Raw genomic sequence first — 20,665 nt, 5'->3', positions numbered from 1 at the left:
AACAAGATAAATGGTCTATGCTTAATTTCATGAAGTGTGCGATTAATCGTGATTAATCACAGAAAAAGGGTGTGATTAATCAGATTAAAAATTGTAATCGACTGTCAGCCCTAATATATATATATATATATATATATATATACATATATTTATTTATTTATTTATTAGATAAAAACATTAACTTAAGTTTAAGTATAAAATGACTAAAACCGAAATAAAAATACATTTAAGATAAAAAAACACTAAAACTAGATAAACTAATTTAAATTACAAAGCACATAACAAAATTACTAAAAAATTAACCTAACTAAAAATAAAACAGAAAATGAAAGTATAAAAATAAAATCTAATTTAACAACACTAGGAATCAGTTAATTTGAACTCATTTTCTTTCTAGTTTCACTCTCCTCCTCTATCAAATTTGTATGTGAATGACCTGCACCACTTGAGATGTAAATCAATAACCCATCGTTTGGCCCTGACAAGCATCTGCTGTAAACATTTCAATTAATTTCAAACTGTGTTCAAATGTTAATAAGATACACATAATATGCTAAGAGAAACCACAACATAATATGATCAGTTTCTCATAGAGAATGGGATCATATGATTCCATAAAATAAGCTTTACCCTATTGTAGCCTATTGAGAGGTCATGATTGTCGTTAACCGATATTCAGTACATTTGTCAAATACTGACAAAACACCCTTTAACCACTCAGAATAGTGACTAATCCAAGGTGACCAGATCTCTACAAAAGGACAGACATAATAAATTAGCTCCACCTGAATCTGCAGAGCAGTCTGTTGTCCTCTCATACTCTCAATGACACGCTGCAGACGCTGACATTCTTGCTTCAGAGCTCGGATCTCATTTCTTTCCTGTACTCTCTGATCCAGAATCTTCTTTTCACACTGTTCCGACACAAGCACCAGCTTCCCCCGCAGTGGTAACAGATCCCTGATCTGTTCACGAAGATGCACTGGGAGAGACATTAACACTTTGATTAGTGTCATCTCATCTATTATTTTTCTCATGAACCCCTAAATGAATCGCGATTTGTTTAGCATCTCAACCGATTTGAATCGTCACATATTTGAATCGATTTTCAACCGGCTCGCGGTTAATCGTTACATCCCTACTTACTATTGACCAATTGAGGTCCATTAGCATTTAATTTTACGTTATATTACACGTCTTGGATTTCTATATATTGCCTTTGCTACAGTTTATGTTTTGAAAGTGATCAGCATCAATTGTACATGTTTTGCATTAACATGCCTTTTGTTTAATACAATACTGATAACAATTAGTAACAAAAAAATAAATAAATAATAGAAATGGTGGTAGCCTACTAGCACAAATATTTCCTCTCCCACAAATAACTAAAAAGATTATACATACCTAATGTGACGTCATACTCATTTTTGATGGCAGACAAAATAGGCTTATAGGTTTTAAATTCTTCGATTAAATAGCCAAACACCTCCTGGAAAACCTACATAATGAAGGGCAAAAAAGCAGAAAAAATAAATATATATATATATATATATATATATATATATACACACATACATTTTCATGTTGTTTTTTTAGTATTGTGTGGACTTTTTAATTGTGTGGATAAATTTAATTTATCAAAAATGACAGTAAAGACTTTAAGCATTCTTTTTCAGAATTATATTTCAAATAAATGCTGTTCTTTTGAACTATTCATCAAAGTAGATTCCTAAAAAAAATGTATCAATGGTTTCCACAAAAATATTAAGCATTTTCAACATTGATAATAACAAATGTTTTTGAGCACCCATAATAATGATTTCTGAATGATTATGTGACATTTTTTTAAGATCAAGTGAACATTTCATTTTAAAATATATTAAAGGGGTCATATGATGCTTTTTTAAAGATCATTATTTTGTGCATTTGGTGTATCAGAATATGTTGACATGCTTTAATGTTCAAAAAACACACTATTTTTCAAATACTGTACATTATTGTAGGTCCTATATGCCCGCCTCTCTCAAACGCTTAGTTTTCTACAAAGTCCCTCCTTCCGACAAGCGCAGTCTGCTCTGATTGGCCAGCTGACCCAGTGCATTGTGATTGGCCGAACACCGCAAGCACTCGTCGGAAATGTAACGCCCCTTACCATAATCGCGAGCTTCATCTTTCAAAATAAATGTAAAGACAGAGCCCGAAAGGGGAACAGAGTCGCGTGACAGACACAGTGATGAAACTGGTATGTGTTTGCAGTACACAAGCCACGGTTAAGACAGCTGACTCCACTGTGATGTGACCCTGTCTCTCTCTCTCTCTCACACACACACACACACGCGTGCGCACACACACACACATACACGCACACAAACACGATGTGCAAAACTCCGCATTTGAACAGTCAATAGCAAATACTTAAACTAACAGTAGCTGATTCAGAAGCGCCAGATTGTCATAGCAAAGTCAGAATTACCTCCTCTCCTAAGTTCACGAAACGGTCGTCCATAAAATGCATTGCTGTTCTGTTGTAAGTAATCTTAAAGATTCCTAAATGCATCTACTTTCGGAAGGCCAAATAAAGTGCTTCTGCTTTCGCCTAGAAACACACAGCGTCTCCCTGACATGCTGCTTCAACACTAACTGCAGTTACTGAAACCACGCCTTCTTTCTTTTCGTGCACATTTGGGCGGCATTATGCTAATATTTCCACATAGTGAGGTAGATATGTGGGGGCGTGTTAGAACGAGCCATTTTAGGGGGGCGTGGCAGAGTCTTAACTTTGATAAAGAATATCTCTTTGGTTTTGAGACTTTAGTCTTTGCAACTTCAGGGATCTTATCTATGCACAATCAGCTTGTAACACTCCAAAGAGAAAGGACAACTTGAAATCGCATCATATGACCCCTTTAAAATAGAAAACGGTTATTTCAAACTGTAATAATATTTCACAATGTTAATTTTTTATCAAATAAATGCAGCTTTGGTTAGCATAAAAGGTTTTTTTCAAAAACAAAACAAATCTTACTGACTTCAAACTTTTGAACCATAATGTATGCTAAAGAGTAAGAGACCAATACAAAGTGGGATGTAAACCTGCAGTCTGAGCTCTTGGACTTTGAGGCCATGTGTGTCTAAAGCTTCTAATTCTCTCTTCAGGTGAGACTCCAGTTGCTCCAAGAAATGAGGCTTGGAAAGAGATCTGTAAGTAGACATTAGGCAGGCACATCATAAAAGTAGACATTAGGATCAAAGTATGCAATGGACATGGAAAAGATGCCTAAACCATTTTAAAGTTTTACAACTACTGCAGTTCTAAAATGAACACTGAGATGCTATGTGTTGTACTTGCCATACCCATGGCCATGATTTTTTATTTCTCTGGGCTTTTGGACAATTTGATTGGTAACTTCAGCAGGCCAGGATGAAAGGTTACCAGAGGTTTCCCACGCATTGGTCTGAGGGAAATTAGAGTTGATTTGGCATTATTTGGGATGTGATGGTGGTGTCAAACACTACAAATTAAATCTCTTTTTATAGAACTGATAAACCAAATAAGCAGAATTTTTAAGTATATGCTGCTAAATCAAAGTCACTCTTTATTTACTTATATATTTACTGGTTTATTAAAGTTTGACCAGCTAATAGTATAGATCTATCTGTAAATCAGCTATCAGATATTTGAAATACTATCAAATAAGATTTTTTTATAACTTACTTTTATCAACTTTGACTTAGATATCCTGCTAGTAATGTGTCGCTGCGATCCTCTGCTAACAGAAAGACATGCAGTTTGAACATGTCAAACAGTGACAGCAGATACTTTATCCAAAATTTTTTTTTTTCTATTATTATTTTTCAAATATATTAACAGTTGTCACACTGCAGGCATATTAACTTAATTTCAGAAAATAATAAAAAGATGACTAAAATAAGAGAAAATGGCAACCAGTGTCATACAATTTACTTTATACTTATATGGTTATTTTAAACTAATATCTTAATGTAAAAATATTTTATTTGTAAGTTACCCATTTACTAGCATGTTTCCACTAAACTACTGACTTCCGCTGCCTTGTTTGGATTGTAGGCAGTCACTTCTAGTTTAGTGTATAAGCAACGTTATCGATTCTGAAATGTACTTATATCTTGCCTTTCAGAGTGTAAACGCGGTGGCAACTGTAGTTCTTTCAGCGACATTTGGACGAATAAACAGCTTAAAAATAATCCACAGCAAATTTAGCAGCGAACGTCCAACTGAAGCTTCAGCAGCGTGGCAATGTTGTTGTTTGAGAGGTGGTTGCCATGATACCGATGGACCCTAGAAAAGACCTTCCGTTTATAGGCGCCCACATCGTGCCTGAATGAACAATAATATGTGACTTTATCGTCTAAAACATTATAAGTGTCGCATTAAATTCGCTTATATGTGTTAATGTATAAATACGTTATTTGGTAAATATTTATAATGTTTAATGCGCTAGGATGATATAACATATGTATTTTTTTTCATCACGGCAGTGAACGCTAGTGCTATTGGATTACACCACCGAGTGTCTTGTTTTTCTAAACCCGATTGTTTTTTAGACTGAAGTGCTTGTTGAAAAAAATGTCTTGTTAGAGTTAAATGTGACGTTGATTTTTGAATATAATGCACTTGTTTTTTAACAGTAAACTTAAATTAGCAGTAAAAACGTAAAATGTATTTACTAAAATTGTACTAACATTAATATATTTATAAAAAGACAAACCACAACAGCGTTTAATGTATTAATACTTTATTATAATAGTTTAACACATAAAACGAACAGTACTATTTCAATTCAGTTAATAAAGTAAACAACTGCTTCACAGACCAACAGTTTAGGATAAGGATTACATGAAGTCTGTTACATAAAAAGCTGATAGAGGCTGAATTATATGCAAACATGTAGTGAAATTGATTTTCATCATCACACGTTTGAATAAATGACAGTCGCTGATTCGAGATGCAACAAACACGGTTTGCTTTTGGCCTAAATCAAGTATATACATGCTCAAGCGATAGAATTATGAGTTGTGTTAAAAACTACAAATCCTAGACTGCGTTTTACAGCCGCGATTGAATTAGGTATGGGTCATGTAGTTGATGGCACTTCCCTCATGTCAGCAGTGTGCACTGCGCAGGGCTTTGTGTTCAACTACAGTACCCACACGTCACTGTAGAGCGGCTGCTATCCGGGGATATCTCACCGCTGCTGTTTCTCTCCTTAGTCTAGCGCTCTCTGCTTTTTAGCGGATTGACACAACAGGGTAGGATTACTAGGAGGAATACAAAAACATAAGCAAAAATGGCAGAGCTTGGAGCGGGGAGCCTGCTAACAGGAGATCCTGCTTTTAATTATCAAGAGCATGAGCTAAACGAGCGTTTGAAGCGGCTGTACCCGGCCGTGAATGAGGAAGAGACCCCCTTACCCCGATCTTGGAGCCCCAAGGATAAGTACAGCTACATCGGGCTCTCACAGAATAATCTGCGGGTGCATTACAAAGGTATACAGATGTGACACACGCTGAACTGTCAACCCGTAGGCCTTGACAATCCCGGCTGGTTCGCTGCACTCGACTATATGCAATCTCCCCGATCTAGTTTGAGCTGCTTTTTTCCGTCCCCTTTGCTTTGTTACATAGAAGGAAAGAGGAATGTCCAAATGGGTTGACATTTAGCAAACCTTCATGTCAGAATTCGGCTAGCGAGAGTAGCTTGGGGCATAAGCACGGCTGGAGTGTCTAGCTTTTGGACACCTACCTTTTACCTATTACCATGTAATAAACATCAAGTGTTATTGATTTGCCGAGCTTGTTTTGGAACTCCCTTTCGGTGAATTAGTCGAGGTTGGTGCTAGCTAGCCACGGCAGGGCAATAAGGGCAGCTAAGCAGCTACACCATTGCAATGAATTGCAAATGCTTGTTAATTTCCTCCGCATTGCATACGTGTATTTGTGTATCAGTTATCGGGTGATTTATATAAGGACGCGCGCCGCATCACAACGAAACAAATCACTGAAAATGGTTTTTGGTGCGCATTTGTGTTGACGAATGATTCGAATCCGAGCGAATCTTTCGAAGCGCTGAATTCATCGCCATAATAATGAATTCGAATTCCACAACACTAGCTGTTTAAACAGTTGTGGCGTTTCGAATGACCCAGTCGCCCCAGGGGGTCTGTGAATTTACCCAGTGCAGATGTACTAAAGTTACTCTTTTTGTTTAACAACTGTGTACATGCTTCTAGAGAATACATAATAAAGCAGTCTATTTTACGAACTACCACTAAGCACAATATATAAGCTTTTAGTGGGTATGTTTTAAAAAGATTCTTTCAGGTTAACTGGTATCTGTTTTTAATCTTGCTAGCACTTATTTTTTGATCACTACTGAGTAACCCAACAGTGACTGCTGTCTTTTCAATTTCAGTAGACATACAGTCGTCATTCCAGTAGTATCTGTTTAATTAGTCCCTAGAACTTATATATTATTTACAAGTACTTATTATTTTGCCACTAGTTACTGTCCCAGTAGTGCCAAATAACTTCCATTGTTCTTGGTAAAAAATTATACATTTTTGCCATTTTGAATTCTATGAAAATCTGGTGGACATATCAAATATTTATTCCTGTCTAGTACTGTATGTATTGTAATTGTTTCTGGTGTCTATTCCAGTTTACTAGTAAAAATTCGTCAAGTACTGTTACTTATTCATTAGTTAGTTGGAACAATATAGTTGCTAGTATACATTCCAGTTTTCAGAGTGCTAACTGAGTAGATGCTAGTATGCATTTACTAAACAGAAGTGTGTGTTACAATTAAACCTACTAGTATGATAATTAATTGAACTATAAAGTAGCTTTCCTGACTAGCCATTAAAACTGACATTGTAAAACCAGTTTGGACATTTTCACTTAGGGGTGTACTCACTTTTTTGGCCAGCGGTTTAGACATTAATGGCTGTGTGTTGAGTTATTTTGAGGGGACAGCAAATTTACACTGTTATACAAGCTGTACACTCACTACTTTACATTGTAGCAAAGTGTCATTTCTTCAGTGTTGTCACATGAAAAGATATAATAAAATATTTACAAAAATGTGAGGGGTGTACTCACTTCTGTGAGATACTGTATGTGAATTATTAGGTTTGTAAAAAGGCTTTGTGTTGTCTGACAGATTACAGAAATGTTACTGACATGTACCCTGGTTATTTTTAGTTTAGACACAAATGCTGTTATAAAGCACCTAATTCTGATTTGATGGTGCGTGTGTCTGTGGGCCTGTTGTGCAATACTTTAGGATGGTTACCATTTTAGGGACACTGGTGTGTTCATTTTATTACATGTTCCAGTTGACAGCTATTTGTGTCAATGCTCAGGCCCAGTGGGAAGTTTATCCTTATAGTTTAGTTCATTCCCTTTGAAACATCAATGAACAACACTGCATTATTTTGGTAATGTACACTGCTTTGTGTCTGTGGAAAATTGTACCTCATTGGCAACTATCTCCTTTCAGGCTATGGGTATGTTTACCACTTCATAAGGTGGCTGATGTTAGCCAAGTATTTGATTTTTAACAGTCAGATGATATTGATATACTGATATTCATTTTTTCCTTGTTGTTAAGGATCTTTGTTTCTTTTTGTTCTGTCATCCTGACTGTTTTGGTCAGTTTATCCTCGAAGCAGGATTGCAGTTATTAGATTACAGATTACTGTAATCTGTTTTTAAATAGAGCCATTATACATCTTGTAGCAACATATTTAAAGCAGCTCCACTTAATAAATGATTTAACCTGCAGTCTATTAACCTTCAGTGCTATTTGGCCAGTGTACCAGATTCTATTTCTGTAGACTGAATTTTAGGAAACCCCATGTTGCTGTCAAGTAAAGACAATAGATATATGCTGTCAAATAGTGTGATGAAAATCTGTGCAATGTTATACCATGTTATATTATATTATCCCACATGGCTCTCCATCTTTATTTAGGAAGCATGTAAAAAATTGCCAAGCCTTTGCATGATGAAACAAGGGGAAAAGACACCAGAGGCTCATTCTCTAGCTTTGTTCCCAGTGTGGACCTCATTTTACTCATCGACGTCACACTGACTAGGACTTGAGCCCATTAATGGAGAGAGGAAATGTGACTTTTGCAGCACTACACCCATGCAGATATTGTTTTTACACCACCTCCTGTGAGAAGATTAATGCAAGATAAATAGATACAAATATAGCATAAGCTTAGATTTTTTTCTGTGCAGTTTGGTGGGCTGCTGTCCATTTTCTGTGCAGGCTGTTGGACTCTGTGCTTCCTTTAAGCTCTGTAATGTTTGCCTATAGAGGGCTTTTGCCTGTCTGAGGAGCCAGTCATGCATGTTCAGTCGGTGCGGTGACATCACCAGATTGTGTTCGTTTCCCTTTAGTGTCTCTGTGAAGCTGTGAAACCCTGTTTGCTAACACTAGCACAACACTCCCAATCTTCTCTCCCTGTGTCTTTGTTCTCTCATATTGTAGTTTTTTTTTTGCCTGCTTAGCCGATGTTATTATGGGTGCCAGCTGTAGCCTTGTACAGCTCCCACCGTTTGCCTTAGATGCTTTGACAGAGAAACCTTAACTATGAAAAGGAGTTTTACCAGATAGCAGTGCAATTTTCTGGTGCAATTTTGATTTTGTCTGTGTTTATGTGAGAGAGTGTATGACTGTCATTCCACTGTTCATTTTTTTTCTAAATCTTTTTATATTCTTTGGTGAATTTTACGAAGAAGTCTGTCATATTTACCAAATAAAAATAAAAAAAAATAAAAAATAATAATATAAATAGTATTTAGCATAAAGAAATGTTTATGTATCGTGATATTATTGTCTTTTTTTTATTTTAATTTCAAATGATTTTTCTTCCCATCATATTTAATAATTGTAACTTAAGTAAAGGAAATTAGAATGAGCTTGATGCATTTTGACATTATTTTCATGAAAATTAAAGTTGTGATAAAATGCAAGTAGCAACAGATATTTTTTCCCGTATTTTAGGTAGATTTTCGAAAAACAAATAAAAGAAATGTAGGGCTGGGGACTTGGTTGTTTCCAACGGTTGTTGATTGGATGGAGCCAGATCAGCTTAAAATGAGCGTGCAGTCAGTTGTAAGAAAGGGGCGGAGTTTAAGAGGACTAAATGATTGGAGAATCACTGGATGATTAGGGCTGTGCCGGTTAGCAGTACAACTGCTCCACCGTGGTATTAGACGCCACTGTGGTGGTATGACAAAACACATTTTTGTGCATTTGAATGGTTTTTTTTAAAAGTAAATTTTAGATTATTATTACATTTTAGATTAGAGCAGCGCTGTAAGATGCAGCAGAGATGATTATGCACTGCAGAGGAGGACTTTGTATGAAAGCCGTTTGTGTTTTCTGCATTAAACATGTTTGGCATAGAAATAGAGGGAGGGACGGACAGACAAGCAACTAAAGAAGGAGAGAATCACCCAGGGTCCTCTTGCTGTTCTGTGCTCCTAGAATGGTGTGGTCATGGCATGATGTATAAATAGATTGAGTGTGTAAGCAGGGGGCGGTACACACGCATGTGCATTTGTAGTGTGTGTTGAGAGAGAGAGTTGGGGATTTGCACATACAGGGTCGTCTGCCTTTACTCTGGTTGTATGAGACGTGGTTATAAATAGATTTTGTGTGTGTTCTTGATTATGAATGCTTGTCTGGGTTTGGCAGACAAACCTATTGTGACTTCCTAGCAGAACTTGGAAAGCTAAAAATAAAAGTGCTTAATATTATTACAGTAATCAGAGATGATGATGATGGTGAATATACGTATGCTCATTTTTGTATTCAAAACCCATACAGTAGCAATGTGACCCGGTGTCCTGCAATTTAACTTCAGGTGAGGGTTATGTTACAGGTCTGGGGCACACAAACACAAAGATACGCTGAAATGTCCATATACGTGCGCACAGACGAGTTAAACATGAGACTCTGGAAGTGCAGTGAAGAATCTAATACTGTGTGTCCATTAATGCTGGCAGGTGTTACAACCTGCAGGAAACTGGATTAGGAGATTAGAGCACATTGCTATGGTACATGGAGGCTTAGACGACAATGACACTCGCCAACTTCCGTTCTCACAATTGAATTGAGAAGAATTTAATTTATAGCATATATTAGAGGTTAACTTTAAAGACAACATTAAATGGCATTCAAAACCTATTTTGTTTCCATAATGTGACTTGTTGAGTGAAGCAGTATGAGAATTGATTAATCCATCAGGTATCATGAAAGTGGGCTTACCAGATCAGAACGGACCTTTGCATTTGAAGGGGAGGAGCTTAACAAATAAGAGGGCTTGATGATGTCAGCAGAGGATGAAAGTCGTTTTAGAAGCTGTTAAAACATTTTTTTTTCTTTGAATTAAACACTGATTATTCTTTACATTAAGACTAGAATAGTCTCTTAAAAAGTAAACGGTCATTTTGTTTTCATGTTGACTTTATAGAACTTCTGGGAATTTTTAAAGGTGCGGTGTATAATTTCTGCACCACTAACTGCACTAAATGGAAATGCAAAAATGATTGCTTCCAGATTGGTTTCCCAAACACTCCTCATTTACAAACAAACTGTCGACAGGGAGTGTGCTCACAAGCAGGTAGTCCCACCACAAACCCCTGCCATTGATTGAGCTGAAAGTTGACATGTCGGACCACTCAAACAAACAGAGTAGGGTTGTGACGGTGAGGAAATTTTCCCACCGGTTAATCGACGTGTGACAACACCGGTAATACCGGTATCAACGCTGGGGCGTTCCCTCTTTTCTTCACTTTCCTTCGCTTTTAAATAGCTTGTAAAAGCGGCATGCGCATTTTACTTTCACTTTCAAATAGCGGCAATTCGGAGTAAAGCAATTGTTCGTTTTTAGTTCGTTTGAATTTTCCCACTTTCCTCGCTTTCAAATAGCTTAAAAGTGACATTTTACTTTCACTTTCGAATTAGCGGCAATTCGGCATCAATTGCTTGAATGCAACAACAAAACACAACGTCAAACTCACTTTAGCCTATATATAAAACAGAACTTTTATTAACAAAACAAATAAAAATACACCATGCTACGTTCAGTTTTTAATTGTAGTGTCTGTTCTTTTACTGAACGAAATGATTTTTATTACTATAAAAAATCTAAACGACGGCGGGGGTCGGTGACGTGGTGGGCAAGTGACGTAACCGGTGTTGCGGCTTAACACCGGTATCACCGTCAGCACCGTCTATCGCGGCAAGCCTAAAACAGAGTGATGTTTTATTGCCACACTGTTTGTACTTGGGAATACAACCTCAGCGTAATTATAGATGTCTCTGCACATCAAAAATGGTTAGGAGAGAGTATTTTATCATTTAAAAAAATTACTTGAAGGGATAGTTCACCCAAAAATGAAAATTCTGTCATTATTTACTCACCCTCATGTCATCCAAACCTGTATGACTTTCCCTCCTCAGCGGAACACAAAGGTAGACATTTTGAAGCATGTTGGTAACCAAACAGTTTTGGTAAACTTTTACTTCCATTGTAAGACTTTTCTCAAACTATGTTATTTTATGTTCGGTTTAAAACATGATGGTGGGTAAATGATGTCCAAATTGTCATTTCGGTGGACTAACATTGTTTTTCTTTGCTGCTTTTGAAAGCAGTAGAACCTGTCTCGTTTTGGTGATGGTCTGGAGAACTGTGAGAATGAGAGATAGAAGGAAGCCCAGTATAGTTGGTTTTGGGTTCACCTGACCCCTATTGCACATATTTCTTGCAGGTTGTTTACATAAGCATTTAAAAACAGTTAGATGGAGCCTGTTGTGGTCAACTTTCGTGACCTATCCTTAGCTGAAAACCCTGTATATGTGCCCTTAAAAACTCCTCTGAACCTTGTTGTTATGTATGTGGACAGTCATCTATACCAGAGGGTGTGTTTGGTCAGTGACTCATTTCCCTCAATGTTTCCGTCTTGCTTTAGGCCACGGAAAAAACCACAAAGATGCAGCGTCTGTACGGGCCACCCATCCTATCCCTGCTGCTTGTGGCATCTACTACTTTGAGGTGAAGATTGTAAGCAAAGGAAGGGATGGGTAAGTGCAAACAGCTTCTGGTTGGTGGCATTTGTACATTTGACTGAGATTACATTTTACTTGGAAAGTTGCGTCACCGGTAAAATTTGAAGACAAGAGGTGATTGTTTTATTAATATGTTTTACATATAGTGGGGTTAAAAATCCTGAGAGAACATTGAAAATCTTAGGATTTTGAAAAAAAATACCAACATGATCAAATGAATTAGTAATATTTAATATTCTGTACTATTTCTAGATCACCTAGCAATTTTGAGACATTGATTGTGCGACAGATGTTCTTGCTTCCACTGAAGCACAAGATGATCTTTAAATCTTTATAAAATATTAAGTTGTACACAAACTTGTGGAATTCATGTAGCTTGAGTGGAGTTATCAATAAAGCAAAATGACAATCCAAATACTAAGTCATTCTGAAATTAAAATAAAGCATTCTCACAGTTAGGGATATGCCGGTATCAAATTCTCATGTTGCGATTAATTGCTAATGCTTTTATCACGGAATACGGTATTATCACGATTAGGGCTGGACAATAATTCAATATCAATATGTATCGCGATATTAAAATGCATTCAAAATTCTAAATAATTTGTAATATATAATTATTCACGGTATTTAGAAGTGCCCACGATAACAATATCGTGCATATTCATTACCGTGATATATCGCATTACCGAATACCGGCACAAGTCTACTCACAGTATCAGAATGATAATTGCTGTGAAACGTTTACCCTGCGTCATGCTTGAGTCACTACTTGGTAAGTATTTGTCATGCCTTCAGTTTGAAGATATCATTGTCCAAAAATAAATGGAAAATTGTTCCACCCTTTCCTGTCACCACTTTGCAATGATTACTAAATATATTCCTGCTGGATCACTAATGTTATTCTAGGCCATCTAACTGCAACTTACAGGTCGTGCCTAAATCTGTTGAAAGGTGTCGAGTCATCCTTTAGTCACTGTGGTCCCAGGCTGTGGAACTCTTTCCCAGACTCACTTAGCACTTTTAAAAAGTACCCCAAAGTACCTTGTGCACAGGGACTTATACTCAGTTTAATCACCACTTTAATTGTTTCAATTGATTGAGCTTGATTGTTCTCTTATTTTATTGAAGTACAGTCACATTTACTATTATTTTGTGATTTTTCACTGGTGAAAACCAGTAATTTACATAGGAATCGACACAACCATGAATTGTATGTGACAGCAAAATATTTCCCCATGCAGATTTCACAACAGGTTCAAGTTGGTCACATATTCACCGCATATTGATCGACACAAAAAGTCAGGTTCTCATTGGTTTAAAAGTGACTTCTGTGTGAGCTGTGCTTTATACATCGCTACACTATTGACAACAGGACATGGATCTTTTTTTTATTCTCTAACGTTTGCAGAAATCAGGAGCATCGTGTATGATTTAAAGGAACACTCCACTATTTTTGAAAATAGGCAAATTTTCCAACTCCCCTAGAGTTAAACAGTTGAGTTTTACCGTTTTCGAATCCATTCAGCCCATCTCCGGGTCTGGCGGTAGCACTTTTAGCTGCAGCTTAGCATAGATCATTGAATCTGATTAGACCGTTAGCATCTCGCTCAAAAATGATCAAAGAGTTTCTATATTTTTCCTATTTAAAACTTGACTCTAGTTACATCCTGTACTAAGACCGACGGAAAATGAAAAGTTGCGATTTTCTAGGCCGATATGGCTAGGAACTATACTCTCATTCCGGCGTAATAATCAAGGAACTTTGCTGCCGTAGCATGGGTGCAGCAGGCGCAATGATATTACGCAGCGCCTGAAAATAGTCCCCAGCACGCTCCCTGTGCAAGCAGGTGGTCACGTTGGTTATGTTGGCGGAAGTTAGCCTATTTTCAGACGCTGCGTAATATCATTGCACCTGCTGCACCCTTGATTGATCCTTGATTATTATGCCGGAATGAGAGTATAGTTCCTAGCCATATCGGCCTAGAAAATCGCAACTTTTCATTTTCCGTCAGTCTTAGTACACGATGTAACTACAGCAGTGTTAATTTTGACAGCAAATTTTGATTTAGTTTTAGTCATATTTTAGTCATCTGAATTGTTTTTTAGTTTTAGTCTAGTTTTAGTCGACTAAATATCCTAAGATTTTAGTCGACTAAATCTACAGTAAACTTAGTCGGCTAAAATCTAATGGGTTTAGGTACAGTGTAATGCATTTATTAAGCATTTCTCCAAAATTTCCAAACTCAGTATATAGTTTTGATATTAAGGTTTTATCATGATAGACACCAATTTAACTGCTGTGACACACAGCATGCCTTTATGTTAAAATTAAATAAAACCACTTCTCATAAAGAACAAGAACATGGTCTTCTTTTTAATGAAATACCAATTGATTAACATCAATGACTCGGACAATAGCAACTAAATTAGGCTGCTGTCCCTTTAAAACCGAATGCACAGCTGCAATGGATGCAATGTACTGATACACGTTCTCCCTACTGTTTACGTTCACTTAAGACGTAATCAACTGTTTACATAAATACTCGTCAAAACTGACAATTCGACAGCATTTTGTGTGTAATTTTCCGTTCATTCGACGCGAAAGAGTACTCGCGCACTGTGAGACGCGCTCTCTGTGTGTGTATGATTCAGTGTCTGCAGTTCATTATCGTCTCGTTGTCGTCAGTGAAAAAAATGTCGTTGACGAACATTATGATGAAAATTATTCGTCAACGAAATTAACACTGAACTACAGAAAAGTCAAGTTTTAAATAGGAAAAATATCGAAACTCTTTGGTCATTTTTGAGCGAGATGCTAACGGTCTAATCAGATTCAATGATCTATGCTAAGCTGCAGCTAAAAGTGCTACCGCCAGACCCGGAGATCGGCTGAATGGATTCGAAAACGGTAAAACTCAACTGTTTAACTCTAGGGGAGTTGGAAAATTTGCCTATTTTCAAAAATAGTGGAGTGTTCCTTTAAATGCAGTCTCATTGTTTATCAAAGTCCTTATTTTTAGTGAAGCTAACATTTGTCCTCTCTCATTGGTGTTTGCAGGTACATGGGAATTGGACTGTCTGCCCAGGGTGTCAACATGAACAGACTGCCTGGTGAGTAAGTGTGTGTGTTTGTGTGTGTGTGTGTGTGTGCTTGTATGTACACTAAAGGGATGAGCTGTTCACTACAGGTCATGGTGAACTGTGGGTGACTAATGAGCGGGTGAGGTTACATTTCTGTAGCCCACAAAAAAGGCCACTTAAAAAGTAACTTTATTTGGTTACATATTAAGTGTGTTTAAGTAAAAAAAATGGTGTTCATAACCCCTTTTAATTCTGGCAGAATATTGGAGAAAAAAAAGTAGGGAGGGACTTGATTTCATCCATCAGGAATGATTGGATTGTGAAAAGTGGGCGTTACATACCAGAATGGAGCCAGGCGATTGGAGAGAGCTAAAAAGGAAAGTTGTTTAGGAAGAAGAGCTTTGAAGATTAAAAGAGAAGTTATTACATTTTGATTAAAGATTACAGAGACGTTTTTCCTTTGCAGTAGTGTGCACTGATGAATCCTTTCATGAAAAGGCCAATGCTGACTTTACAGTTCACTTTTGGCTATAGTCTTGTAGCCTAAGACCAATTGTCTCCTACTTTTTCTGTCTTTCACTTTTTAATATCTTTTTATCACAGTAAGACTGTAATTCAGGCCAAGAACGGGCCTCAACATGTCCTGAAAAACATTAGCTGTGGGAATGACCTTGCAAATGCAGAGACATCTCAAGGTTTTTCTTTCTGTGCACCTTAATCTCAGGAAATAACTTTGTGATGTGTTTTTTTTTTTCTCATGAGTCCTCAAAGGAAAGGAGAGGAAGGAGAGTAGAGCAGACCTAGATCTCATTATTGGTTTTCCTCAATGGATTTTACCTGGTGTCCAGAATGTTCTGAGATCACAAAGCCTTGTCATAATTATTCATACAAAAAGCTAAAATTAATCAGAACAAATCGTTTCATTCTCAAAGAGAATCCATTTACACGCCAGAGGACGTCAAGCTGCTACTGAACCAGTTCATTTAAATGACTAACTGGAATGAAAAATTACACAATAACCAAACATAATCCAGTTTGATTGCAAAAACCAAATGAAATGTGCTTGAATTATCATAAAGAAAATGTGACTGAATATTTCGACTATAGTATGTGGAGCACACTCGTATACACAATATTTGGAATTTGAAAAATATGTTGGCTGCTTTATTCTATTAGTTTGTACACATGTATGATTTGACAACGTAACGTTAATCTGACTAAATTTAAATGTAATCTAATAGTAAGACAGATTCAATTTAAATCAAAATGTGTTGCTAAATTAAACACTGAATTGAACAGGTGGTGTAAATAAGTTTAGCTTTAGTTAGGTTGACACATTCATTAAGATTTAATATGCAAGTAGACACTAATGAAATTAGTAACCTGTTTTGAAGAATATTAAAATAGATTCAGTGTGTGAATCACATCTTGCTGTAGAAACATCACATTACATATTAGCTCTATATTTATCTATAAAGCGTCAAGTATTTTCAGCAGTCATTACTCCAGTCGTCAGTGTCACATGATCCTTCAGAAGTCATTCTAATTTGCTGATTTTGGTACTCAAGTAATATTTTTTATTATTATCAATGTTGAAAACAGCTGTGCTGATTAATAATTTTGTGGAAACCGTGATGCTTTTTTTTTTTTTTAGAAATTGAAAGAACAGCAATTTATTTGAAATAGAAATTGACCCCAAACTTTTAAACGGTAGCATTTATTAGACAAGAGCATAAGAGAAAGGTCTATATGCAGAAATAGAGAGAGGAGTTTTGGGCACAGTTGAGTTTATGTCACCCTCCTGTGACCCCTTTGACCAATCAAGTGACTTTGTCGTTTGCTTGTTAGCTTCTGTACTGTGCCTGAGGCCACTGAAACGCTTCGAAGCAATCTAGCCTATTCGGCATGTGCGTGCTGACGACAACTTATGTGTTTATTGACCCCTGTGCTCTCTGTATAAACCACTCTTTGTGTCAGAGCGTTTTGGAATTTAGTGGAATTGTAGACAAAACGCATGTCGGGTGGCCAGTGAATTTTCTGGTGTGTTTAGTGCTTACAGCCAACAGCATGATATTTTTTCTCTGGTTGTAGGTACTTCCTTGACTAGAGCTGGGATGCTGTAATGTATGTTCAGTTCAGGTTGCTGGATTGCTGCTAGAGTTTATGCTGGAAAATTCATGTTTCCATGAGGTCTGATGTTTTGCATTTTACATTTTGGGTATTTTGTAATTGTGTGTTATAGAACAAAGCTGGTTCATTGGAAAGCAGATGATAACGGCAATATTTTTTTTCCAGCTACAAATGTATTAAAATTTTAGTAATTTAATATAATTTAAAAAATTTATTATAAAATATAATAAATATGTTAATGGAATACAATTAATAATATAAAGTATGAATAATAATAAATATATAATTTAGATGTAATGTAAATATATATGTATATATATATTATGTATAGGCTGCTATATAAAATGTGATAATGTGTAGTAATGTATATAAAAACATTCTATACAATATATGTATATGTTATAAAATGTTTTATATATATACATTTTTATCATATTTTTATAAATGTGTGTGTGTGTTTGTGTGTGTGTATATATTATTATTATTATCATTATTATTTTATGTTAGCTTCTAATGTCTTTAATCAGCTTGCCATTTCTCTTTGTGCTTTTTTTTCACTTAAATCACTGAAGTCACTGTAGTTTCTTATGAGAATGTATGGCGCATTGGCACATTGTATGTTTGCATGTGTGGGTATGTGTGCAATTTGAGTGTAATGGTTTTACGCGTCCCGCTGACCTCCATGTCTCTGATCCCATACTGGAGTTCTGCCCATTTCATTAGCATGAAGGGAACACTGAGCTTTGCTTTAGGAGTAATATCCCTGCCCGCACTGCTCTGCAGATTAATCTAATACCACACCACAAGCCCCCTGACGGACACTCCTTTTGCTCCTCAGGGACTGGCCAACCGTATGGCCCAACCTTCACAACGGGCGACGTCATTGGCTGCTGCGTGAACCTCATCAATAACACATGCTTTTACACCAAGAATGGGCACAGTTTAGGTAATAATTTAATGAAAAATGACTTGAGAGTAAATCTTACTAATGCTGAAATCATTAGACATCAATTTCGTTGCTCAACTTAAAGTTGTTGATATCTTTCTTATGTAATCTCAGAATCCACAATACTAAGCTGTTCTTTTCCCTCCAGGTGTGGCTTTCACAGATCTGCCAGTAAGTAAAGCCCACAGACCTCTCTTAAACATTGTCATCTAAAACTAAAAAATTTAAATAAATTTAAACTCAATAAAATTAAGTATAAATATTAGATGAAAAGCTTAAGAAACTAAAACGAAAATGAGTTGTCTAGTACTACAGTTAATAAAACTGAAACATAAGTAAAAAAAATAGGGCTAAATGGAAATATTTAAAGAAAACTAATGACAAAAGCACACAACAAAATTAAACAAACTGAAATTAACTACTATGTATAATATATAAACGAGTATATAAATAATACTAAAATGGCACCACTCTCAAATCAGTAAAGAAGACTTGGACTGTTTTATATGAAAATGTTTGTATCAAAAATACAAACTCAGGCTTTTGGAAATGTATGCCTATATTGACATGATACTTTTATTTTTCACGCCATCCAAGGCCTCTATCACGCCTGTATCTTTGTTCTAGCTTGTACTTTTCTGCCCAGCTTTGGATCTTTGTATTGCAGTAGTTCTCATGTTACTCTCCCCCTAGGATGAATCGCTTGCATTGTAGCATTCGTCATTTGTAAGTCACTCTGCGTCTGTTAAATGAATACCTTTAATGGGAGATTGATGGTGTGGTGTTGTCTAATTTTGAGCGCAGATTAGAATTTATGTTTCTGTATGGAGCTTCAGGTGAGGCCTTGCCAGATAAGGTGTGACTGAAGCATCCCCTGTGCTGAGAATTACTGACGGTGTATGTGTAGACCTTCTGAGCAGACTCTCAGCTCTCTCTTTTTGTCTCTGTCTCTCATTTCAGCCTAACCTGTACCCCACAGTAGGGCTACAGACTCCAGGGGAGATAGTAGATGCTAATTTTGGCCAGCAGCCTTTTGTGTTTGACATTGAGGACTACATGAGCGAATGGAGGGCCAAGATCCACAGCATGATTGCCCGCTTCCCCATCGGAGAAAGACTGGGAGACTGGCAGTCTGTTCTGCAGAAGTGAGCTGCCAGTCACCTAATAATAAATTCAGCAGTCTAAAAGATGATTAAAAACATCTAATTCATGTTACGCTGCAAATTCGTGATTCTTAATGTTTTTTTCTCCCCATATTAACCTTTTTATGTTTATATCTGCAGTATGGTGTCCAGCTACCTAGTGCATCATGGGTATTGTGCCACAGCAATGGCCTTTTCCAGAGCCACAGAAACCATGATCCAAGAGGACCAAACCTCCATAAAAAACAGACAGAGTGAGTACGAAGTCAACTAGTTTAGCTAAAAATGAATGGAAATAAATAAATTGATAATTATGTATTTTATGTGATTTGAATATGTGACAGAATTAATGTAGACATAACACTGGTAATGAGTTCAGATCTTCCCATATCCTTTGTGGTTGGGTATAGGAAAATATAACCGTCACGAGGAACTTAATTTTTTACGGAATAAGCAAAACCATTGCTTTTTTGGATGATGAGTTATGAGTATTTAATCAATTTCTCAGTTAGAGTTATAGTAAAGCATCTTTGATTTAAGCTGTAATGAACACTCAAATGAATATTTAATGTTACCATAATTGGTTATCTGGCACTGGCTACAACTGAGTGAATTTAATAAATCTTGTTGAATGCATTTCAGTATAAGCCATGAGATGAATTAAATGTTATGTGTAATTTTGCTCACAAAGAAAGGCAGAGTCTATAGGAGTATAATTTAATGCTGAAAGTTGGTATTATCACAAGTAATCAAATTTCTGCATATAACGTTGCATTGCTTTAACCATTCTCTGTAGATCCCACTTTCATGCACGCCACGATTGGTTGAATATGCACACATGCTTGCACTCTACAGGTCAAACTACTTTTCAGTTATTACCTTCAGCGAATATGCAAACAAAAGTAACACAAAGCCAAGGCCTGGACATTTGGCGCAATTTAGAAATCCTGGCCAGGACAAGTCCAGGAAAAAATGGACGTTAGGGTCACCCTATTTTAAAGGACCCTGTACTTAAAGGGTTAGTTCACCCAAAAATGAAAATAAGCTTGTGTTTTACTCACCCCCGAGGCATCCTAGGTGTATATGACTTTCTTCTTTCAGACGAATCCAGTCGGAGTTATATTAAAAATTGTCCTGGCTATTCCAAGCTCTATCATTGCAGTCTGCGGGTGCTGCAGTTGAACAGTCCACAAGTCGTCAAATAAAGCTCGCGCATTCATAATAAAACGTGCCGCAGAC

The 20,665-nt window shown here is 36.6% G+C and overlaps 2 protein-coding genes across 2 annotated transcripts in view; one reads left to right on the top strand and one right to left on the bottom strand.

The window, feature by feature from the left end:
- The window catches only part of LOC107726416 (translin-associated factor X-interacting protein 1-like), a 10,245-nt gene extending 5,893 nt beyond the window's left edge, over positions 1 to 4,352 (bottom strand). Inside the window, 6 exon segments of the mRNA XM_016535978.1 lie at positions 786 to 982; positions 1,405 to 1,498; positions 3,094 to 3,199; positions 3,355 to 3,455; positions 3,716 to 3,770; positions 4,330 to 4,352. Coding sequence (XP_016391464.1) covers positions 786 to 982; positions 1,405 to 1,498; positions 3,094 to 3,199; positions 3,355 to 3,455; positions 3,716 to 3,770; positions 4,330 to 4,352 — 576 coding nt within the window.
- Positions 4,353 to 5,023: 671 nt separating this feature from the next.
- The window catches only part of LOC107726299 (ran-binding protein 10-like), a 27,962-nt gene continuing 12,320 nt past the window's right edge, over positions 5,024 to 20,665 (top strand). The window contains 7 exon segments of the mRNA XM_016535844.1: positions 5,024 to 5,526; positions 12,028 to 12,139; positions 15,186 to 15,246; positions 18,122 to 18,284; positions 18,433 to 18,455; positions 19,245 to 19,429; positions 19,568 to 19,680. Coding sequence (XP_016391330.1) covers positions 5,328 to 5,526; positions 12,028 to 12,139; positions 15,186 to 15,246; positions 18,122 to 18,284; positions 18,433 to 18,455; positions 19,245 to 19,429; positions 19,568 to 19,680 — 856 coding nt within the window. The 5' untranslated portion in view covers positions 5,024 to 5,327.

The sequence above is a fragment of the Sinocyclocheilus rhinocerous genome, unplaced genomic scaffold (genome assembly GCF_001515625.1).
Source record: "Sinocyclocheilus rhinocerous isolate Xijiao unplaced genomic scaffold, SAMN03320098_v1.1 scaffold553, whole genome shotgun sequence".
Classification (NCBI taxonomy): Eukaryota; Metazoa; Chordata; class Actinopteri; order Cypriniformes; family Cyprinidae; genus Sinocyclocheilus; species Sinocyclocheilus rhinocerous.
The sequence above is the reverse complement of the archived record's forward strand: the minus strand, read 5'-3'. Positions and strand labels throughout refer to the sequence as shown.